Here is a 24,581-nt window from a genome sequence, read left to right as displayed (position 1 = left end):
GAGGGTGATGTGTTGTGGGTGAGTCATGGTGAATAGTTGAGTCTGAGTGAGGGTGAGGGTGAGTGAGGGTGAGGTGATGAGGGTGAGTGCTTGAGGGTGAGTGAGGGAGGCTGGTTGTGAGTGTGGTTTTGAGGCTGTGGGTTATTCAGGGTGAGGTGTTGATGGTGAGGGGCAGAAGGTGAATGAGGGTGAGGTGTTGAGGGTGAATGAGTGTGAGTGAAGTTGAGGGTGATATTTTGTGGGTGAGTGTGGGTGAGGGATGGCGAATGACGTTGAGGGGGATTGGATGATGGTGTGAGGGTAACGGTGTGAGGGTGAGGGTGAGTGATTGTGGGTGAAGGTGAGGGTGTGTCTTATTGCGAATGTGTGTGGGTGTGTGAGGATGTGTGAGTGTGTGAGTGTTGTTGTGTGTAAGGTTGGGGGGTGTGTGAGGGTGGGGGCATGTGAGGGTGTTGAAGTCATGATGTTGAGTGAGGTTGTGTGAGGGTGAATGAGGATTTGTTATGTTGAGGGTGTGAATGTGTGTGAGTGTGGTGTTGGGTGAGGGTGCGTGAGTTAGATTGAGGGTGAAGCGTAGAGGGTCAGTGAGTGTGATGTGTTGAGGCTGAGTGATGGTGAGACTTGTTGAGCGTTAGTGAGTGAGGGTGATTGACTTGTTGAGGGTGATGTGTTGAAGTTGAGTGAGGGTGATGTAATGTGAGTGAGGTTGATTGTGTCACTGAGGGTGCGTTGTTGAGGGTGAGAGGCTGAGTGTGAGTGAGGGCTAGTTATTGTGTTGAGGTTTTGAGGCTGAGGGTGAGTGAGGATTGAGTTGTTGAGGGTGAGGGGCTGAGTGTGAGTGAGGGATAGTGATTGTTTTGAGGTGTTGAGGGTGAGTAAGGGTGAGGTGTTGAGGGTGAGGGGCTGAGGGTGAATGAGGGTGAGGTGTTGAGGGTCAGTGAGTGTGAGGTCTTGAGGGTGAGTGAGAATGAGTGTGAGTGAGTGATTACGTAGTTGAGTGTGAGGTGTTGAGGGTGAATGAGGGTGAAGGTGAGTAAAGGTGAGGGTGAGGTGTTGAGTGTGAGTGTGGGTGAGTAAGAGTTGAGGAAGAGGGGCTGAGTGCGAGTGAGTTGGTGAGTGTGAGTGAGGGGGAGGTATTGTGGGTGAGTGAGGGTGAGGTATTGAGGGTGAGTGTGGGTGTATTTTGAGGATGAGTGAGGGTGAGTTGTTAAGGGTGAGTGAGGGTGAGGTCCTGAGGGTGATTGAGCTTGAGTGAATGGGAGTGAGGGTGACTGAGGGTGTGATTGGCATATGTGATTGTCGCCCATGTGTTAATGTTGATTGTAATGTTAAAAAAACTATTTTCGTATGTGTATACGTTTTTAATTTTTTTTCGTGTATGTACTTAAAATGTGTATTATTTCTGTTGTAGTAAAGGGTATTACGCAATGTTTTCCCTTTACGTTTGTTACGTAAGGGATGTTAGCGTTCTATCTTTTATTTGATGGTGATGTAATGTTGTGCGCTACGTTATTTTTAGTCAATCGCAGCTCTACGTTGTGTGACGTAGCGTTGCATTTGCCGTGCGTGAACGGGGCGTTTTCTACATTGGTGTGAATGTTTGAGCGGTAAAGGTGTGTTATTCCTCCGTCGTTGTTGGTGCGTCGTTGGACTGGTAAGATGTACATTTATTAACATTGAATTTCTAGATCTTTATGCGAATGTTGGCTCGTGTTTAAGTTGATAGTTCGGGATGCATTGAGTAATCTTTGCTAGTGTCTTCCTGGAATGTATTTTCCGGCGTTTCGTTTCGCCAGAGGTGGCACTGTGATGTTTATTTTTGCCTCTGACTTAGCTTTTTCTTGTGTCATTTGTACCGGTCTGTGACTTGTTTCGCCGGTATTCATTTATTTTGTTTGTTGGCTTTTGTACTTAAAAGTATTATGTATGCACTGTGTATGTTTTTTTTGTTTCTGTGTTTCTTTTCTAATTTCTTCATTTCAGGGAATGAGCTGCTACGATCGACAGGTAATGACAATTTTATTGCCTTATTATGAAAGAGTGCCTTTGTGAGTTTTTATACATTTGTTGATGCATTTCCTTTTCGTGATGTTACTGTAATGATTATTTTCGGTCTTGCATTGCTAGCACGTAATTCCTGTCTGGCTCCTCTCATTTGAGTGTGTTTTGTATGTTAACAATGGCTGCTATTTCGTTTTATTCTTTGACATGGTTCGAGTTTCGTTTTCCCGTTCGTGTTTTGCGGTCGCACTTGCCTTGTGTGTATTAATTTCCTCTTGCACGGCCTCCCTTATGTCCATTTTGCCAGCAATAGCACATTATTAACATTCGGCACCCCCACACTACAATTGAGCAACATGAGATCATCAGTCTTTGGCAGTAGAGCTGTATTTAGAACTCCCCCAGTCTCATTTAGATATAGAACTGCAGTACTGTACAGCACCAAAGCATGCTTGTATTGCTGTGATTGTGTGTGCAACGTACCAAAAGTTCTTGTACAGTGTGCACTTTGGGCAGTTGGTGTGTGTGACTGTTGAAAGCGTGGCTTGATGGCTGTTTGTGTGGGTGTTTCCATGGTGAAACGATGCACTGATGACTGTTGTGTGTGTACGGCTTGTGAAAGTGTCCATTGCTAGCTAATAGTGTGTGTGCCTGTTAAAAGCGCACATGTTTGGATTGTATGTAGTTTGTCTGATGTGTAATGCTGTAGTGGTAATGAGTGGTGCTGTTGTTGTAAGTGTTTGTGTGTAGTTGTAGTGTGATAGTGTGTTGATGGTGAGTGAGGGTGAGGTGTTCAGGGTGAGAGGATGATGGTGTGAGGGTGACTGTGTGAGGGTGAGTGATTGCTGGCGAGCGTGAGGCTATGAGGCTTATTGAGAATGTGAGTGGGTGTGCGAGGATGTGTGATAGTGTGTGAGTGTGGATGTGTGTGAGGGTGGTGGTGTGTGAGTGTGTGGGCATGTGAGTGTGTGGTGCTTAGTAATGCTGTAGTTGTGATGTGTTGTTCTGTGCTAGTGGTGAGTGGTGCTGTGTTGATGTTTAATAATTACCACCACAGCATAACTTTGCACCACAACAGTTGCACTTCTCGCAACAATGGCATCACTGATGTCCCCGAATGCAACATGCAGCAATACCACTTTATCTTTCTGCAGCCCCACATTACCATTGAGCAACTACACTGCATTACTCTGCACTTCCACATCCGTATTTTGCACACCAACAGTCTCATTTAGACATAGTAGTGCAGTACCGATGACTGTTGTGTGTGTATGCTTGTTGAAAGTGGCCATTGATAGATGTTGTGTGTGTGACTGTTAAAAGGGTACATGTTTTGATTGTATGAGTTTAGTTTGCTGCAGTTGTGATGAGTGGTGTTGTTGTGGTAATTGTTTTTTTGTGTGGTTGTAGTGTGATAGTGTGTTGAGGGTGAGTGAGGGTGAGGTGTTGAGGCTGAGTGAGGGTGAGGCGTTGAGGGTGAGTGAGATTGAGGGTGAGTTAGTGTGAGGTGTTGAGGGTGGGTGAGGCTATGAGGGTGAGTGAGGCGTTGAGGGGGAGTGAGGGTGAGGTGTTGAGGGTGATTGAGGCTGAGTGAGAGTGAGAGCAAGGAAGGTGTTGATGGGGAGGTGTTGTGCGTGATTGAAGTGGTGTTGTGGTGGTAATTGTTTGTGTGTTGTTGTAGTGTGATAGTGTGTTGAGGGTGAGTGAGGGTGAGAGTGAGTGAGACTGAGGGTGAGGTGTTGATGGTGAGTGAGGGTGAGGAGTTGAGGGTGAGTGAGGGTGAGAGGATGAGGGTGAGTGAGGTGTTGAGGGTGAGGTGTTGAGTGTGATTGAGGATGAGTGATAGTGTGGGTGAGTGATGTGTTGAGATTGACTTAGGGTGAGGCGTTGAGGGTGAGTGAGGGTGAGGTGTTGAGGCTGAGGGTGAGTGTGGGTGAGGCGTTGAGGGTGAGGCATTGTGTGTGTTTGTAGTGTGATAGTGTGTTGAGGGTGAGTGAGTATGAGGGTGAGTGAGGGTGAGAGTGAGTGAGAATGAGGGGGAGTTGTTGATGGTGAGTGAGGATGAGTGAGGGTGAGTAATTGAGGGTGAGTGAGGGTGAGAGGCTGAGGGTGAGTGAGGTGTTGAGGGTGAGGTGTTGAGTGCGATTGAGGATGAGTGATAGTGAGGGTGTGTGATGTGTTGATGTTGACTGAGGGTGAGGCATTGATGGTGAGTGAGGGTGAGGTGTTGAGGCTGAGGGTGAAGAGCTGAGGGTGAGTGGGTAAGGCGTTGAGGGTGAGGCATTGAGGATGATAGAGAGTGAGGTTCTGAGGGTGAGGGTGTGAGTGTGGGTGAGGCGTTGAGGCTGAGTGAGGGTGAGGTGTTGAGCGTTATTGTTGATGAGTGAGAGTGAGTGTGAGTGAGGAGTAAAGGGTGAGTTGTTTAGGGTGAGTGAAGTGTTGCTGTTGTGGTAAGTGTTTGTTTATAGTTGTAGTGTGATAGTGTGTTGACGATGAGTGAGGGTGAATGAGGGTGATGTTTTGAGTGTGAGTGAGGGTGAGTGAGGGTGAGTGAGTATGAGAGTGATTTGTTGAGTGTGAGGTGTAGAGGGTGATTGATGATGATTGAGATTGAGGGTGAGTGAGGAGTTAAGGGTGAGGTGTTGAGGGTGAGTGAAGTGAGGGTGAGTGAAGTGTTGCTGTGTTGGTAAGTATTTGTTTGTTGTTGTAGTGTGATAGTGTGTTGACGGTGAGTGAGGGTAAATGAGGATGAGGTGTTGAGGGTGAGTGAGTATGAGGGTGAGGTGTTGATGGTGAGTTTTTGAGGGTGAGTGAGGATGAGTGTGGGTGAGGTGTTGAGGGTGAGGAGTTGAGGGTGAGTGAGGCTGAGGTACTGAGGGTGAGTGAGGTATTGAGGGTGAGGTGTTGAGAGTATTGAGGATGAGTGAGAGTGAGGGTGAGTGATGTGTTGATGGTGAGTTGTTGAGGGTGAGGTGTTGAGGGTGAGTGAGAGTGACGTGTTGTAGGTGAGGGTGAGGGGCTGAGGGTGAGTGTTGGTGAGGCGTTGAGGGTGAGTGAGGGGTTAAGGGTGAGGCGTTGAGGGAGAGGTGTTGAGAGCGAGGGTGATTGAGTGTTTGAGGGTGCAGGGTGGAGGGTGAGTGAGGGTGAGGTGTTGATGGTGAGTGAAGATGTTTGAGGCTGATGGTGATGTGTTGAGGGTGAGTGAGGATGAGGTGTTGAGGGAGAGTGAGTGTGAGGTGTTGAGGGTGAGTGAGTGTAATTCAGGGTGGATGATGAGTTGAGGGTGAGTGAGTGTGAGAGAGGGTGTTATTGACAAATGTGAGTGTTTTGCATGTGTGACTCGTTATTGTAAAGTGTGTTTGTATTTGTGTATGTTGTTGTGGTAGAATGATGCTGTTGCGGTGGTGTAGAGTGATGTTGGTGTGTTGATGAGTGTTGTTACTGAGGTGCTTCCTAATGCTGTAGTTGTGAAGTGTTGATGATGAGTTGTGCTGTGTTAGTGTTCAACTATTACCACCACAGCATAACTCATTCCAACAACAGTTGCACTTCTCCCAACAACCTAATTTGTGATGTCCACCAATGGAACACGCATCAATACCACCTTAACATTCGGCCCCCCACAGTAACATTGCTCAACAACACAGCATAACTCAGCACCAGCACAGGCGTCTTTAGCTCAACAGTCTCATTCATACATAATACTGTAGTGCGTGTAAGCTACAAAGTATGTGTAATTTGTATATGTTTTTCTAATGTCAAATGGATTGGCTAAATCTTGTATGTGGGTGTGACTATGTTGTATAAATGGAGTGTCTTAGTTATAATTTGCCTTTCGAATAGAAAAAATCACCATAGAAGTAGTAAAATTTGTATTACACACTTGTTTATTTTTTATAAAAAAACACAAATATTTATTGTTTAACTTTGTACAAAAAAAAGATATCCTGGCAACATGCAAAATTTACTCAGAACATATTTCATCGTCTTTTTCTTTAAGAATCTTTATGATTTGCCCATTACAAAAGACAACTTCAAAATTTTGTGGCAAAAAATGGACAAGGGCATCTCCGATGTTCTCAACGTCCTCATCTAACATAAACCATTTAATTAAGATCTCGTTTTCGATGGGCATCGATTGCAATTCGTCTGTGTTTGTCACTTTTATTGTGATGATACTTGTTTGCTCAGTAGAGCTTTCAACACCATAAATTAGAATGTCCATCTTTTCCTCTGGTGGGGCTGTTACCTGTTGAGAGAAAAGAAAAGCATTAATTATTTTTAAAATGTGTATACTTTATTTTTTGTGTAAGGCCTATAGTGGTTGAAAGGGACAGAGTTGTTGAAAGGGACACATTGGGTGAAATGGACTGAGTAGGTGAAAGGGTCCCAGTTGTTGATAGAGTTTGAGTGGGTGATAGGTCGAGACTGGGTGATAGGTGGTGGTAATAATTTTTTTGTGTGGTTGTAGTGTCATAGTGTGTTGAGGGTGAGTGAGGGTGAGATGTTGAGGGTGAGTGAGGGTGAGGCGTTGAGGGTGAGTGAGATTGAGGGTGAGTTAGTGTTTGAGGATGAGTGAGAGTGAGGGTAAGTAAGGGGCTGATGGGGATGTTTTTAGCGTGATTGAAGTGGTGTAGTGGTGCTAAGTTTTGGTGTGGTTGTAGTGTGATAGTGTGTTGAGGGTGAGTGAGTATGAGGGTGAGTGAGAGTGAGAGTGAGTGAGAATGAGGGGGAGGTGTTGAGGGTGAGTGAGGATGAGTGAGGGTGAGGAGTTGAGAGTGAGTGAGGGTGAGGGGCTGAGGGTGAGTGAGGTGTTGAGAGTGAGGTGTTGAGTGTGATTGAGGATGAGTGAGAGTGATGTTGAGTGATGTGTTGAGATTGACTGAGGGTGAGCCGTTGAGTGTGAGTGAGAGTGAGGTGTTGAGGCTGAGGGTGAGAAGCTGAGTGTCAGGGTGAGTGTGGCTGAGGCGTTGAGGGTGAGTGAGGGTGAGGTGTTGAGGGTGATTGAGGATGAGTGAGTGTGAGGAGTTAAGGGTGAGGTGTTTAGGGTGAGTGAAGTGTTGTTGTGGTGGTAAGTGTTTTTTTGTAGTTGTAGTGTGATAGTGTGTTGACGGTAAGTGAGGGTAAATGAGGGTGATGTTGTGAGGGTGAGTGAGTATGAGAGTGGTGTTGAGTGTGAGATGTTGAAGGTGATTGATGATGATTGAGATTGAGGTTGAGTGAGGAGTTAAGGGTGAGGTGTTGAGGGTGAGTTAAGTGTTGCTGTGGTGGTAAGTATTTGTTTGTTGTTGTAGTGTGATAGTGTGTTGACGGTGAGTGAGGGTGAATGAGCGTGAAGAGTTGAGGGTGAGTGAGTATGAGGGTGAGGTGTTGATGGTGAGTTGTTGAGGGTGAGTGAGTATGAGAGTGGGTGATAAGTCTAGAGTGGGTGATAAGTCTAGATTGGGTGATAGGCCTAGAGTGTGTGAAAGAGCCAGAGTTGTTGAAAGGTTCCGAGTGGGTGAAAGCTCCCGAGTGGGTGAAAGCTCCCGAATGGGCGAAAGGTCCCAAGTGGCTGAAATGTCCAGAGTGGGTAAAATGTCCAGAGTGGGTGGAAGGGGCAGAGTGGGTGAAAGGGCAAGACTGGGTGCAATTCCAAGAGTGGCTGAAAAGAGATAATTGCAAAACTTAGTTTGTTCGTTGTGCTTACCTCCATTTTGCTATGGCGCGTTGTATTCAATATTTTTTGGCAATTGAATTCATGTACAGTGACATGAGTCAGGGTCACATATTTCCCAAGATGTATTTTAAATAGTGACGCTTCTCTCCACAGTGTCACTTTTATATCATCAGTTGCATCTTTTATTGTAATGGATTTGAGTGGGGTATCTTGCCCATTGATAAACACCGTTTTTGCGTCCTCTTCCTACACAAAAAGAAAGCATTCTATTAAATAGTGATTGTAAAAACAGATATTACTAGTGCATTGTCTGAAAGGCTATATAATGTATCATATTTAACGACCCAAATGAACCTCCTTTCTAAAAGATTGAAATGTTTCTTGTAAAAAATGGCCTTGTACATAGTACTTTTTTTTGTAGTATACACCAAAGCACTGGCATCTTATATTTTTCAAAAGTTGTACTTGCTACTATGTGTGAAGAGTGCATAATCAAAAATGTGTCCAGTTAGTTTTTGAAGTTACTAAAGGTGTAATGTGTGTGTAAGTGAACTATGCATTTTTTAAGTAGACATGATGACATGAGTGAGTGTGATGGTGAGGTGTTGAGTGTGAGGAGTTGATGGGGAGTGAGGGTGAGTGAGGATGAGGTGTTACGTGAGGGTGAGGTTGAATGTAAATGAGGGTGGGTGAGGGTGAGAGGGTGAGGGTGAGAGTTTGAAGGTGAGTGAGGGTGAGAAGTTGAGGGTGAGTAACGATGAGCGTGAGTGTGAGTGAGGCTGAGTAAGGCAAGTATGCATATTTTTAGTAGACCTGATGACATGAGTGAGGGTGTGGGTGAGGGTGAGTTATTGAGGGTGAGGTGGTGAGTGAGGGTGGGGTTGAGGGTGAGTGAGGACGATGTGTTACGTGAGGGTGAGTGTGAGTGAGGCAGAGTTAGGGGGAGGCGTTGAGGGTGAGTGAGAGTGAGGGAGTGTTGAGGCTGAAAGATTGAATGTGAGAAGTTGAAGGTGAGTAAGGATGAGTGTGAGTGTGGGTGAGTGAGGGTGATTAATTGAGTGAGGGTGAGGTGTTGATGTTGAGGCTGAGGTGTTGAGGTGTTGAGTGAGGGTGACTGAGGAGTTGAGTGAGAAGTGTTGACTTTTTGAGGGGGAGGTGTTGAGGGCGAGTGAGGGTGAGTGAGGGTGATTGAGTGAGAGGTGTTGAGGGTGATTGAGGGTGATTGAGATTAAGGCTGAGTGAGGCATTAAGGGTGAATTGTTGAGTGTGAGGTGTTGTGTGTGAATGAGGGTGAGGTGTTGAGAGTTATTGAGGGTGAGAAGTTGAGGGTGAGTAAGGATGATGCTAAGTGAGGGTGAGTCATTGATGTTGATTGTGAGGCTGAGGTGTTGAGGTGTTGAGTGAGAGTGAGTGAGTATTTGAGGGAGAAGGGTAGAGTTTTAGAGTGGGAGGTGTTGAGGGCTAGTGAGGGTGATTGAGGCTGAGTGAGGAGGAGGTGTTGAGGGTGATATCGGCTGAGTGAGATTGAGGGTGAGTGAGGCATTAAAATTGAATTGTTGAGGGTGAGGTGTTGAGTGAGAGTGAGAGTTGGGTGTTGAGGGTGAGTGATGTTGACTGAGGGTGAGGCATTGATGTAAAGACAGTATTTGTGTTCTTTTGGTAAACCCAAAAAGAACAATTCTACAAAATAGTGACAGTAAAAAAACATAGTAGTAGTGCATTGTATCACTGGTAATATAATGTATTATATTTCACGACCCAAATGAACATACTTTCTACCATAGTGCAATTTTTTTTTAGTAAAAATTGTCATTGTGGAGAGTACTTGAATTTGTAATATACCCCAAAGTACTCACATATTATATATCTCAAAACTATCCCTTTATACATAGTGTGAAAGAGTGTGAAAGAGTGTCTAATGCAAGCTTTTTTGATGTTGTCCGTGATGTTACTAAGGGCCCGATGTAGGTAAATCCCATTTTTGTATGTAGGTACCAACATCTGGATTCATTACAGAATACTTACCAAATCTTTAATTACCAAATCGGTAAATAGCGAATAGGTAATGCGCATTAATTCATATGGGTTTTGAAGGACATAGGAATGATTAGGCATTACCGAATCGGTATTTACTGAATCTGTAATTAAAGAATTATGAAGGGTGCAGGTGGTGTCACTTTGACACCCTCCTGCACCGGCAAAAAAGGCACAGGTGCCATGTGGCAAGCATACCTGCTGTAAGGGCAGGTCTGCCTGTCACATGCCATAGGTATTTTACCCTGGATTTGTATTCCATGGTAAAATACCGATTGTGTAAGCCATGTACAGAAGGTACATTGCCTACCTACATTACATTTCAGTTAATTTTATTGAATCTGTAAATCTACCGTTTTGGTTAATAAACAGATTTGCTAAAGTTACCTAAAATGTGCCCCTACATCTCAATAGCCCTTTACCGATGTGAAACGGGCCAAAATCTTTTTTTTTTGGCCGATTGGGATCGCTAAAGGGCTACCTACACCGGGCCCCTAAATGTGTAATTTGTGTGTAAGCCAACTATGCATTTTTGTACTAGACATGATGACATGTTTGTGTTGATACATCTGGCACATATTGTCCCTGAAACAGTCGTCAGACTATTTATACTTGCAATTTCGAAAAAGCACAAATACATAAGATATGTCATTTACAATCCTAATAAGTCCAACTCTTCCACTGCAAGACAATATTTTTTTTTAGTTGACATGATAACATGTTTGTGTTCATACTTACGGCAATTATTGTCCCTGAAACGGTCATCAGGCTTTTTAGACTTGCCCGTTTTATTTCCTTGATGGGAGAAGCCGATGGTGCAGGCGGATGCAAAATGTTGTTTGCTTGTTGGATCAGGCCCTCCTCGATTGTCATTGCGGGAAATTTGGTTACTTTAGTTTGTTTTGTAATTAAAATTGTTTTGTTTTTGAGAATAAAGTTCCGTATCAGTAGTCCACAGTTTATTTTCGTTTGCTCATATAAATTTTCTTGGTAACAAGTACATTTAATTGTTCCAGTTTTATCTGCTAAAGCCAAATGGAATAAAATTTTCTGCTCTTGTTTAGCATTTTTGTACGTAGTTTTCCCTGAGCAGCTGATGACATTAACTCTTATTGGTTTCTGGTATGGTTTGTTGTCATCAGTATTAATGTTCATTATTTCTTCAATAGACATCATCTGAAATAGAAAATGTGATATAACATGTTAAATACAAACCCATATTGGTTTATGATCACTGTAATAGCATTCTAAAGTACCATAGTTGTGTAGTTGGTCATTTGTATATATATGATCTAAAATGGATTGGTAGTTAGTTGTGTAACTGTTAATGAGTTGTTGACATTGTAATTTTGTTTCAAAGAATCCAAGTAATTGCTTGCTGTTTGCATTTGTTTGAGATACATCCACATTGAAATCCCCTATAATAATCAATTTGTGCATGGGGTAAAAATCCGTAATATTAGTGATGAAATCAAAAAGAGAAGTTATACTTTTTAGGGGTGGTTTGTATAAAATAATAATAAGGTAATCTGTGTTATTAATCTGTAGAGTAAAATGTAAAATGTCTATCCCTTCAAGTGTCTCATAAATAGGCAATATAAATAAATCTTTTTTGTAGTACATAATCATTCCATGGTTTGTGTTGTATGTATGAAATTTATCAAATATAATGTGATGATATTGTTCTATACTGAAATCATTAGCTGTAGCATTTCTTGTAGTGTTGATCTCAGTTAAGCAAATAATGTCTGCTTGTAATATATTCCTATCCGCTACCATAGATGAAAAATTTTTCTGTAGTGATCTTATATTGTGTGCAATGATATTGAAATGTGCACTGTATGTATGTAACTGTGGGATATGTATTTCAAGTGGCATTTCTGTCCTTAATCTGTGCATTTCCTCATTAACTTGTGGATGTACTACAATTTTACGTTCATCAAAATTGTGTACATAGACATTTTGTATTGATTTTGCCCTGCTAATAGCAACATAATGCAAATGATTAATCTTGCTGTTATTAAAGTGTATATAAAGTGGTTCAAGAGTTGCACCTTGTGTGCGATGTATAGTGCGTGCTGATGCTTGGCGTAAAGGAAATTGCTTCCGTATAATGGTAATAAATTTCTTAGTGTATTGGAAATGTCTAGCTATAGCATGTATTGGTGTCCATGTATTTTGTGTTTGTGAATGAAATAAGTGTTTATATTGTTGTCTGGTTGTTTCTCCTATAGTGGGATTGTCAAATAACAACCAAACAATAATAGGTGTATTGTTAATCAATTCTACTAATTGTACAACACCAGTTGCGCCATTTGTTAAACCATCATTGACATCCACATTGCAACTTAAATCATAACGAAGTTGTAAGGCAATGTGTAATGTATGTGAAAGGCCCATTGTTTTCTGTGGATCTTTGGGCAGTTGCTTAAGAATCGTTTTTTTCACACTTTCAGACAAATCAGAACTAACAGTATCGCTTGCTACTGTTATGTAGACAGGATAATCTTTGCAATGTTGTTCTAAAACCTTTTTGTTAATTTCATTAACTTCTAGATTAGTTGACATGATATATGGAATTGTTTCTAATAAAGTCTCATCAGGTTGTATTTCCCTTTGCTTAATTTGTGAAATATCTTCTTCAGTATGCTTGCCTTCTCTCAATCTGTTTAGTAATTCAGCAAATTGTAGATCTTCTTTTTGGCGCATAATTTTTGTTAATTCAAAAATTTTAAAATGTTCTTTCCACAAGTTAGCACTTAAAGGACCATACATTTGTGTCGAATCCTGAAAAATGTATCTGTCAAATACAGGTTTTAATTGGTAAAAGTCACCAATGGCTAAAATTGAAATTCCTCCAAATGGTTCATTAGATGATTTAATTTCTTGAAGCCTGTTATGTATAAAATTCAACATATTGTGGCCTACCATTGAAATTTCATCAATAATAACAACTCTAACATGCATCATTTCCATTTGTAGAGCAGTTCTATGTTCATGAGTCAGTTGTTTATAAGACAAACTTTGCGACACAGGTATTTTGAAAGTGCTATGCAGTGTTTTGCCATTAATATTATGGGCAGCCTTTCCTGTTGGAGCAGTAAGTAAGATATAAACATTATCCGGATTTTCACCGGCCTTAGTGTTATAGTAGCGTAGTAAAGTTTGATAAAGTGCAGATATTACAAAACTTTTCCCAACACCAGCCCCTCCAGTGCAAAAAGTATAGCATGGAGTGCTAGTAGTTTTAAACCAATGCAAGTGATGGTAAACAAAGTTAAGTTGTTCTTCCGTTAAGTTTTGCATAAGTTGTTGGTATTTTTCATTGGGTAAAAGAACGTTAGTTGATCTTTGTTCTTCAGTTGTAGTTCTAATTCCTAAATCTAGAGCCAAATCATATCTATTATTATGTTCTGGATTTTGGTCTTCTGTCTGTATATTCACAGTTGGTGATAGAGGAGGTGAAATGACATTTTCATGAGACTGTTCATGAATAATGTTTGTAAGTTCACCATGCTGTTTGTTATAGATTTTTAGTTGTGTGTCAACAAATGTTTTAACTTCCAGATACCTATCATAGTAAGTTTCCTTGTTGATTAGTATTTTTTCTTCTTCCCTCCATGGATAGTGCAACATTAATATTTCTCTATAATACTCTTCCGGTTCATTATTTTTGCTAAATCTGCAAAAGCGTATTATTTTCCCTTGTCTGCGCTTATTTAAAGCATAATCAGAATTATGTTTCTGTTGTTTATTTCCGTCACTACATTCTATTTCTAATTCTTCCTCATCTGAGCTGTAAAAGTTTTGTTCTGCAAGTAAATCTTCGCAATCATTTATTTCTTTCCCATGTGTTTTTTTCTTCACATAGTTGAAATTAGCCGCATAGTCTGCTAACGTGCACATCTCTAATGATTGTGGCCGTTTGCAGTACTTAATAATAATATTTTCACATTGAATGTCAGTGGAATTTTCGGGCAAGTTATTAATAGTTTCGATATCACGCATTAAATAAGTTCTTTTCTCTGGACGGCTAGTATTAATAAATACAAATGATCGTGAGCTTTTCCGTAATGGTATTTGAAGAATTAGATATGCTGCTTCTTGAGCACTAATTTCTGTGCAGTTGAGGAATTTGTTCCCTATGTGTTTAAGTTGATCTTTGATATTACTATTGCTTGGTACCTCTTTAGCAGCTTGCGCTAGAAGTTTGCTAATTCCTCTTTGCGATTTACTAATATATGAGATAATATAGACTGCACAAGCATAAGGGTCTAGTATAAACTGCAAGTCTATATTTGCTCGCCAAGCTTCTAAAAGAGTACTATTGTAGTTATTGATGAAGCATTCGGCTGGTGTTCTTTTTAAAAAAATAGTCGTTTTTTGTAAGCTAGTTTGTATAGAAGTAATATATTCTTTATCATCCATTTTAATGAAGTCCAAAAATTCCTCAAAAGAAAGTGTATTAAAAGTAGTATTATTCATAGCTTCATGTATTATTTTCATATTATCTTGCCATTGGTTATTTGTCTCCTCCAGTGTTAATGGCTCTAATATGAGCGTTCTTGACATTGGATATTTGGGATATTGATATTTGCATGTCCGTTGCTGTTTACGTCTGCAATTTTTGGTGTGACCATGCCTTTGTAGATTTATTAACGGTTGTAAAACAGGGTTTTCAGACTTATGACAAGTGATATATTTGTCAATAAAGCTATTGACTTCTTCCACTGGTGAAACACCATACAATGGTGCTTTGTTTACCCAGAGTAATGCATGTATATGTGGAGAACCTCTCTGTTGGAATTCGACTCTGTAAAAGTAGTCTACTATTTCCCCAATTGGATTAGTGCCATTCAGCAAAACACAATTAAAGAATTTCCTAACTTGATAGTCAAACTGTCTTGCACATGTTATTGGATCTTCTTGTATTAATTTACTTTTAGTTTCCCAAGACATGTTTAAGAATTCTTCCTCTGTACATTCCTGTAAGTTTCTAACTCTCAATAGTATATTTATTAAATGGTGCCATTTTGTTTCTGCAGCAGATAATGTCAAAAAGAAAGTGGGAATGCCAAGTTGCCTTATCATAGCAAAAATATCTTTTTTGCAACCTTCCCAATATGGAGGTGAACTGCGTATAGTTTTTAATACTTTGTACCCCTCATTGAACTGTAAAACATTGGCAATATTACATTTAATGTCTTTAGCAGTTATTTTATTCCCATCTGTAAAATGTTTTCTGATGGAAATGTTGATTTTACCATGGATCTGCTTAATATGTAATTTCTTCAGTTTAAAAAAGACATTAGTAATAGATTTAGCGACTCTTCTATCATAACTCCTTAACTCTGCTTGGCAAATAGTACTATAATGTACCGGTATGTGTCTTTCCTTATTGTTAGGTCTTCGTTCACCACAAAAAATAGTAGGGAAAGCCAAAAACTCTGAATCTTTATCCTCATATAAACCTCTTGGCGTGTTATGTTCAGCTGGAGCGAAACTTAACACATTCAGCGAATTACTAGTAATAGTTTCATTTGTTAACATAGTATCCAAATTTCCAGCTTCTATGTTGTCTGAACTATCAGATGAATTGTTTGTTTCAGAAGTCTCATTGTGAGATTCTATTTCTGGAGGTATATACTCCCAGTCAGGGTTAATGGTAACACCATATTCATTAAACATTCGACTATTTTTCGCTAGCCATGTAGCTGCCTTTTTTACAGTATTTGGTCTAATATTCTCATAATGTGTATATGATTTATAGATTAATTTCCTTTTTAATTTCACTGGGATTGTCATGGCGTCATTAATTTGCCTTGGTAAAATTGTAACAGTTGTCATAACATCTGCAGGTACATTAACTACTGCACCTGATAATGATTTTTGAAAACCGCGTGGCAGACTCCGAATTTGTAAGAATGGTATCCTAGGTGAAACTAATCTTTCTTCTAAATCATATAATTCTAATTCAACTGGTACATTTGGGAAGCCCATGCCATTTACAATTGAACATGGTGGTATTTTGTTTTTGCGAATGTAATAATAGCAAGTCTTACAAATAAAAGTTGTTTTCTTGTTACTAATGTTACACTTGTTGAAAATTTCGGATTGGCTAACACTGCGTATATTTCGCAACGTTTGTTTATGCCACAGTTGATTGCAAAGAGTACAAATGTACTCTGGCCCATGCAATATTTCCCGGTGGAATTTGCGAATGATTGTATGGATTTGTTTACCTCGTTTCTGTCTTTGGCCCTGCGTGAAGATGGGTATGTTATTATCAGTAGCACTTAGTTGACTGTTGGTAATGTCTTCTTCAGCTGTATTAATTTTTTTTCTTTGTACAACTGTAGTTGGACATGTACTTGAATCCCTTTTTCTTTTCCGAGACTGTTTATTTGTTCCCTGGATAGCTTTACTATTACCTTGTAATTGTGGTAAATGATTGCTATTGCTATTCCCTCCCTTACTTGTATTCTGTAAATGATCAGAAGACATTGATGTTGATGTTATCGTCTGATTAGGAGTACATTCAGTAGTATGTACCCAAATTTTTCTTTCTTGCGGCAGTTGACTATTTTTTTTGTGCACAGTAAGTGCTTTTGTAACGGATTTTCTTTGAATGACTTTTATATCTATTGGTGTTAATTCAAATTGGACACATTGCTCAGCCTGATGTTTTAAGTTATATGCTAGTTTCATAACATATTGAATTAGCCCTTCAAACGAATTAAATGCAATTGTAACACATGTTCCGTTTGAATGAGGCATGCCTTCATGGTCCCTACTATGTGAATCAAATACAAAGTATGATTGCATATGTTTGAAAATAGCTATTACATAAACATTCATACAAAGTAGAACACCACAGTGCTTCTTAATAGTAACATTTAATGCTGTGCTAATATCTGGGTAGGCTTTATCAAAACGTTTAAGGACATCACCGTAGTAAGCATTCCGTAGCAAAAGTGAATATATCTCTTGATTGTGGTCTATATACCTTGGCAGGTCATCTGGATGCATAAGTGTTTCTTTGTTAATAGAATGCATTTGGAGATATAAAGCGTCCCCACGGTAAGCATGAGCGAATTTTGCGGATCTCGCGTTCGCGAATTTTGCGGATTTGCGGATTCGCAATCCGCAAAATCCGCGAATTCCCGCGAATTTGCGGATTTTTTTTTTTTTTGTGTTCGCCCGTGTTTCTGCCAGTTCGCGAGGGTTTTGTACACTTTCGCAAATTGCGAACTTACCTGTCGGGTCGCAAGTTTCGCGAACTTGTTGTTTCTACGTGTCCAGCCTGTTTGGGACACTCTTCTTCATCACTGCCACTCTCTGTCACCACTGCCACTCTCTGACTACTCATGCCACCCTCTGGCCCACCCATGCCACCCTCTGTTTCATCACCACACCCTCTGGTTGTCCAGTGTACATTATTTTCGGCAAAGCAAAGCACACCTTCCCTGCCTCAAGTGACCTGAATTAATTTGGGGCTGATTCATGTGTCACAGAATATTTTTTTAGCTGGCACCTGCTTCCTTAGTGCGCCCTGATTAGTGATCTTTTGCACTTGCTAAGTGCTTTCATTGTTGCAAAATTAGTTACAACACCTGCCCTGCCCCAACTGACAATAATGAATTAGGGGCTGATTAATGGATTTTAACTTCCAGCCTGGCTCCTGCTTGTCTCCCTTAGCTGTAATTCAGGACCTTTGTGGCATATGTGTAACTATTCTGAGGTTCAGAGCAGGGTCACATACTAGTTTCAACTGGCAACTGAACTCTGGAGGGGCCCCTCAGGAAGCACTCCAGGAAATGGCTACTAATGATGAGCCTGAACTTTTGAACCTGGTAAGTAGTTACTTTCAGTTTTGCTAAAATCGTATTTCTGCAATTTTGCACTTATTCGCGGGGCGCGAACTCACGCGAACAGTGCGAGCAGTGCGAGCAAAATCCGCTGCTCGCGGATTTGCGGATTTTGCGGGAAATTCGCAAATCTCGCGGATTGCGGATTTCCCGAAAATCCGCAAAATCCGCGAGCGGAACGGATTTTCCGCCCACGCCTACCCCACGGTCCATTATATAATGCAGATCATTAGAGTTCCAAGTAGTTACTGGCTTGCATAAATTGTGCAAGACAGCAAAAGCACTATTTGGTAAGCATTGCTTACCTTGTGATTTGCTATTAAATTTGCTATTCCCTTGATGGTAACTTGCTTTTAAGCATTTCTGCATCTTCAAAGTTATACTGAAATGTTGTTATCAACAAATGTAAATTGAGAAGGTTTGTGAACTAAAAAATTTTTTAGGGGACTGTAAGGTATGAACTTTTAACAATTTTTAAACGAAGTGGCAAAGTAGTATTTACCTTAACTTCTGTTTCTTTTGTTGTTGTTTGAATAATCTGAAAGTTGAAAAAAAACATATTGTTTAGAATATATTTCTCCGAATTTTAGCCATAAAAGACACATTAGCATGTAAATAGTCTTTTAAAGACCTGTTAAGAGCTCTAGTGCTGCTGTGAGTGTATGTGCCACGGCTGGCACACAGGCAGGGTGAGATGATAGAGGGAGAGAGAGGGAGTGGGAGGAAAAGGGGGACAGAGAGAGAGTGAGTGAGTGCGTGAAAAGTTAATACTGAGAGACGTTAAAAAATGTGTGTGTGTGTGTTATGTGTTGCATTGAATCAGAGAATGGATGAGGTGTGAGGAAGGTAAAGGGAGTGAGAGGGAGAGTGATAGGAAGTGAGACGGGGATGGAGGGAGGGAGAGAGAGGGAGAGGGAGACAGAGGGATTAACAAAGTTAGAGTGAGAAAGAGGAAGGCAAGAGAGAGGGAGGGGGAGCTAGAGAAGGAGAGAGAGGGTGAGTGTAGGTGAGGGGTTGAGGGTGAATGAGGATGAAATGTTGAGGGTGTGAGTGTGAGGGTGAGGTGTTGATTGTTGTTGAGGTGAGGTGGTGAGGGTTAGGGTGAGGGTGAGTGAGGGGGAGGGGATGAGGGTGAGTGAGGGTGAGGGTGAGGGTGAGTGAGGGTGACGGTTTGATGGTGAGTAATGGTGAGGGTGAGTGAGGATGACATGTTGAGGGTAAGTGAGCATGAGGGTGAGTGAGCATGAGGGTGAGTGAGCATGAGGGTGAGTGAGCATGAGGGTGAGTGAGCATGAGGGTGAGTGAGGATGGTGTGAGTGAGTGTGAGTGAGGGTGAGGGGTTTAGGGTGAGTGAAGGTAGATTAGGCTTAGAGATTGAGGGTGAGTGATGGTGAGAAGCTGAGGGTGAGTAAGGATGAGGCTGAGTGTGGGTGAGTGGGAATGAGGTGTTGTGGGTGAGTGAGGTGTTGAGGGTGAGTGAGGCTGAGGTGTTGAAGTGTTGAGTGAGAGTGAGGGTGAGTGAGGAGTTGAAGGAGAAGTGTTGAGGGTGTGTGTGTGAGGTGTTGAGGGCTAGTGATGCTCAGTTTTATGTTGTTGCTGTCACCCCAAGCCTTAACCACTGACCCTGCCCCCACCGATGCGGTCATTGGACACTAAGTAAACATTACATTTTGCCCCTGAGAGAAAGATTGTGAGTAGGCATGTAATAGAGTGTGTGTGTGAAAGTGTCCTTGTTCGTGGAATGTGTGTATGAAAATTTTGTTGTGGTGTGGCGAAGTGTTGGTGTACCCAGTTACTGTGGAAGTAATGTAGAAAGATAGAGAGGGAGTAAATGGGAGACAAATGGAGAGTTATGTACAAAGACAGAAAGGAAGGGAAAGTTCGGGAAAGGAAGGGAAATGGAGGGAGAGGAAGAGAAAGGGAGTGAGATGCAGGGTGATAGGGAGTGAGACGGAGAGGGAGGGAGAGAGGAGGAAGAAAAAAGTGGGAGTGAGACAGAGGGAGGAACACAGTTAGAGTGAAAGAGAGGAAGATGGGAGAGAGGGAGGGGTAGCTATAGAGAGGGAGAGAGAGCTATAGAGATGTAGGGAGTCCGAAAGAGAAAGAGAGCGCGAAAATTATGTGTATGCCGGGAGGGCTCAGTGCACGAAGCCTTCGGCTGCAGGGTCCTGTGATTAACCTCATGGTCAGTTTAATGTTGTTGCTGTTGCCCCGACCCTTAACAACTAACCCTGCCCCCACCGATGCGGTCCTTGGACACAAAGTAAACGGTACATTTTTCACCTGCTTGAAAGCTTGTGATTAGCCATGTAACAGAGGTTGTTAGCGAAAGTCCCCTTGATAGTGGATTGTGTGTATGAAAAATTTGTTGTGGTGTGGCGAAGTGTTGCGAACGGATTATGACTGTACTATTCCCCCTAATGTTGTAATGTGCCTGTGACTAGTGTAGTAAGTGTATGGGCAATTTTTTTTTGGGTAGGCAGCTAATTCTGGCTTGGAATTGTTGTTGGGGATGGAGAGGGAGTGAGTGTGTGCGTGAAGAGTTAATAGTGCGAGACGTCCTGAAAAATGTGTGTGTGTGTCATCGTGTAACTTAGATTACTTCCTATATTGTATTGAATATGAAAATGAAATGAATGCGGTGTGCGTGTAATATTGAAAGTGTACACAGTTAGTGTGCAAGTAATGTAGAAAGATAGAGAGGGAGTAAATGGTAGACAAATGGAGAGTTATGTACAAAGACAGAGAGGAAGGGAAAGTTAGGGAAAGGAAGGGAAATGGAGGGAGAGGAAGAGAAAGGGAGTGAGATGCAGGGTGATAGGGACGGAGACGGAGAGGGAGGGAGAGAGGAGGAAGAAAAAAGGGGGAGTGAGACAGAGGGAGGAACACAGTTAGAGTGAAACAGAGGAAGATAGGAGAGAGGGAGGGGGAGCTATAGAGAGGGAGAGAGAGCTATAGAGATGTAGGGAGACCGAAAGAGAAAGAGAGCGAGAAAGTTATGTGTATGCCGGGAGGGCTCAGTGCACGAAGCCTTAGGCTGCAGGGTCCTGTGATTAAGCTCATGGTCAGTTTAATATTGTTGCTGTCGCCCCGATCCTTGACAACTAACATTGCCCCCACCAATGGGGTCCTTGTACACAAAGTAAACAGTACATTTTTAACCAGCTTGAAAGATTGTGAGTAGCCATGTAATAGAGGGGGTGGGCGAAAGTCCCCTTGATAGTGGATTGAGTGTATGAAAACTTTGTTGTGGTGTGGCGAAGTGTTGAGAACGGATTCTGACTGTGCTATTCGCCCTAATGTTCCAATGTGCCTGTGAATAGTGTAGTAAGTGTAAGGTGCATTATTTTTTGGGGTAGTCAGCTAATCCTGGCTAATATGTTATTGGATGTGTGCTTGTGAAAATGTAATACTAGTAGTTGTACGAGTGGCTGTTTCTGTGTGTCAGCTTGTAACTTGGATTACTAACTGTGCAAGTAAAGCAACGAATGAATGCATTGTGCGTAAATCTTGTAAAGTGTTGCCTGTTTACGTGCAAATTAATGTTCAATTAGAACTTTTGACTGAAAGTTTGGTGCTGTAGTGGCGAAGTGCTATGATGTTACATTGCGTAGGAGTTGCACGTGTTGTATAAGGGTGGCAGTCAGTGTTTTGCCTAATGTGACAGGCTGTGTGTGATTAGTGTAAGATGCAGTGTTTTGCCTAATGTGACAGGGTGTGTGTGATTAGTGTGCTATAGAGAGGTAGGGAGACGAAGAGAGAAAGAGAGCGACAAATTATGTCTATGCCGGGAGGGCTCAGTGCACGAAGCCTTCGGCTGCAGGGTACTGTGAATAACATCATGGACAGTTTTATGTTGTTGCTGTCGCCCCGAGCCTTAACCACTCACCCTGCCCCCACCGATGCGGTCATTGGACACTAAGTAAACATTAAATTTTGCCCCTGAGAGAAAGATTGTGAGTAGGCATGTAATAGAGTGTGTGTGTGAAAGTGTCCTTGTTCGTGGAATGTGTGTATGAAAATTTAGTTGTGGTGTGGCAAAGTGTTGGTGTAACCAGTTAATGTGCAAGTAATGTAGAAAGATAGAGAGGGAGTAAATGGGAGACAAATGGAGAGTTATGTACAAAGACAGAGAGGAAGGGAAATTTAGGGAAAGGAAGGGAAATGGAGGGAGAGGAAGAGAAAGGGAGTGAGATGAAGGGTGATAGGGAGGGAGACGGAGAGGGAGGGAGAGAGGTGTAAGAAAAGAGGGGGAGTGAGACAGAGGGAGGAACACAGTTAGAGTGAAACAGAGGAAGACAGGAGAGAGGGAGGGGGAGCTATAGAGAGGGAGAGAGAGCTATAGAGATGTAGGGAGACCGAAAGAGAAAGAGAGCGATAAAATTATGTGTATGCCGGGAGGGCTCAGCGCACGAAGCCTTCGGCTGCAGGGTTCTGTGCTTAACCTCATGGTCATTTTAATGTTGTTGCTGTCGCCACGACCCTTGACAACTAACATTGCCTCCACCAATGCGGTCGTTGTACACAAAGTAAACAGTACATTTTTCACCTGCTTGAAAGATTGTGAGTACCCAGGTAATAGAGGGTGTTTGCGAAATTCCCCTTGATAGTGTATTGTGTGTATGAAAAGTTTGTTGTGGTGTGGCGAAGTGTTGAGAACGGATTATGACTGTACTATTCCCCCTAATGTTCCAATGTGCCTGTGAATAGTGTAGTAAGTGTACGGTCAATTTTTTTTTTGGGTAGGCAGCTAATCCAGGCTAATGTGTTATTGGATGTGTGCTTGTGAAAATGTAATACTAGTAGTTGTACGAGTGGCTGTTTCTGTGTGTCAGCTTGTAACTTGGATTACTAACTGCAAGTAAAGCAACGAATTAATGCATTGTGCGTAAATGTTGTAAAGTGTTGCCTGTTTACATGCAAATTACTGTGCAATTAGAAGTTCTGACTGAAAGTTTGTTGCTGTAGTGGCGAAGTGACATGATGTTACATTGCGTAGGAGTTGCACGTGTTGTATAAGGGTGGCAGTCATTGTTTTGCCTAATGTGACAGGCTGTGTGTGATTAGTGTAAGATGCAGTGTTTTGCCTAATGTGACAGGGTGTGTGTGATTAGTGTGCTATAGAGAGTGAGGGAGACGAAGAGAGAAAGAGAGCGACAAAATTATGTGTATGCCGGGAGGGCTCAGTGCACGAACACTTCGCCTCCAGGGTACTGTGAATAACCTCATGGTCAGTTTTATGTTGTTGCTGTCGACCCGACCCTTAACCACTGACCCTGCCCCCACGTCGGAGTGTTAGGAACGGAAGTAAAAATTGTGTAGAAGAGTGAACAGTTGGCTGTACTTACATGATATATGTTGGTGCGCAGTTTCTTTCCCCCTATCAAGGAAATGTTGAAAGCGTACCAATAACCTACAAGAGATAACAAAAAATAAACAATATGTATGTGTTGTTTTAAAGCAAGGTATGACCTGTTTTAGAAATTACGTAGTCTTTTGCTAAGTATTACCATAGAAAATGAAGATTTGCAAACACACATGTCGCAGAATAATTTAACACAGGTGCAATGTTGATATAGTAACAGTTCTAATAAACGCAACTAAAAATATCAATACTGTCCCTTAGATGTATAGAAATAACACTTGCATGCACTTACGTTCTAAGATTGAATGCCGTAATATTTCAGTGGCTGTTGGTCGATAGCAGCAAGTTCAGCGCCGTTCTGTAAGTCGAAGTTCTGTCCTCGCTGGTAAAAAGAGAGTATGACTTAAAGTGACCCGTCCCTCTGCTTAAATAGGGGGTAACGATGCAAGAATCTTTTTTTTCTTTTTGTGTTTAAGAAAGGATCAAAGCTTTTAGTCCTTCCCTTGCCCCAAGGAAAAGTCACACTAGCTGATGTGCGCGACTTGGAAGTGTGAATGTTTGAATGTGTATGCAGATGGAGTTTCGACATAGGCGCGCCAGTAGACTTCACTGGGCAACTCCCTTAAGGCCATATAAGAATTTGCTCGGAACTCACATAGCAAAGGGCCTTTTTTTTTTACGTTAGTGTAATTGGACTTCAACTGTCTGCTCGAAGTTACACTTAAAAATGGCATATATAAAGCATCAAAAGTATACAAAGTTTCACTTAAAAACATACAACTCTTGTAATATAGTGGCTCGAAGTTGTGCCGTTTAGGTTTAGTATGAAAATACTGAAAATTGCCGCGGATGCGTCCATTAATGTGTGTGTGGCAACGTTAAAAAAAAGTGGGTGAATGAGAAAGATGGTGGATAATTTTGTTTGGCAAAAAATAAATGGAAAGACAGGTGTGGTGCTGAACGGGTCAAAGGGCGGATGCAATATTTGCCATAAAAGTTGTGTTTTCCGTTTCAGTATGAAAATAGTGAACATTGCTGCGTAAGTGGCCCTTACATGTGTCTGTGTGTATTTTTAAATACTATGGGAATTTTGGCTGTGTGTGTACGTGTTGTAAATACAGAATTTCGCTGCGGGTGCGTCCCTTAATGTAAGTCTTGTAATATACAGGCTCAAAGTTGTGGCGTTTATGTTTAGTATGAAAAGACAGGACATTGCTGCAGATGCCTCCATTAATGTGTGAGTGTCACCATAGAAATACAGTGTGAGAATGAAAAAGATGTCCGATGATTTTGTTTGCCAATAGATTAATGTAGCGATAGGTGTGGCGAAATGTTCGGAGCTGATTTATTTGCCATCAAAGTTGTGTTGTTATTTGTTGTATAAAAATAGTGAGCATTGCTAAGGATGCGGCCCTTGAATGTGTTTGTGGGTAATTTTAAATGCTAGGAATTATGTTGGTGTGTGTGTACAGCATGGTATGTAAACTATAGTACTTTTGTTAACGTTTCCAGACACCATTTTATCCTTTAATGTAAATCAACTTGAACTGTCTACTCAAAGGTACACTTAAAAATGGCATGAGGGGTTGAGGGTGAGGATGAGTGAGGGTGAGGCTGAGGTCTTGAGTGTAACTGGAAGTAAGAGTGAGGGTGA

General features: G+C 41.6%; 1 protein-coding gene across 1 annotated transcript; it reads right to left on the bottom strand.

Moving 5' to 3' along the window:
- Positions 1 to 5,872: 5,872 nt before the first annotated feature.
- LOC147749073 (uncharacterized) lies at positions 5,873 to 23,558 on the bottom strand. The gene is made up of 6 exons (XM_086936525.1): positions 23,220 to 23,558; positions 22,911 to 22,975; positions 18,065 to 18,100; positions 10,433 to 10,870; positions 7,691 to 7,906; positions 5,873 to 6,250 (listed from the first exon to the last, which is right to left on the bottom strand). Exons 4-6 carry the CDS (start codon positions 10,868 to 10,870, stop codon positions 5,966 to 5,968), a joined length of 939 nt encoding a protein of 312 aa, XP_086792651.1. The 5' UTR covers positions 18,065 to 18,100; positions 22,911 to 22,975; positions 23,220 to 23,558; the 3' UTR covers positions 5,873 to 5,965.
- Positions 23,559 to 24,581: the final 1,023 nt, after the last annotated feature.

The sequence above is a fragment of the Lissotriton vulgaris genome, chromosome 1_1 (genome assembly GCF_964263255.1).
Source record: "Lissotriton vulgaris chromosome 1_1, aLisVul1.2, whole genome shotgun sequence".
Lineage (NCBI taxonomy): Eukaryota > Metazoa > Chordata > Amphibia > Caudata > Salamandridae > Lissotriton > Lissotriton vulgaris.
The sequence above is the reverse complement of the archived record's forward strand: the minus strand, read 5'-3'. Positions and strand labels throughout refer to the sequence as shown.

Coding starts and splice junctions, on each gene's coding strand:
- LOC147749073 (XM_086936525.1), bottom strand. CDS start 10,870: ATGATGTCTATTGAAGAAATAATGAACATTAATACTGATGACAACAAA. Junction 7,907..10,432: donor TTTCAGGGACAATAATTGCC/GTAAGTATGAAC, acceptor CTTTTTGTGTAG/GAAGAGGACGCAAAAACGGT. Junction 6,251..7,690: donor CGCGCCATAGCAAAATGGAG/GTAAGCACAACG, acceptor TTCTCTCAACAG/GTAACAGCCCCACCAGAGGA.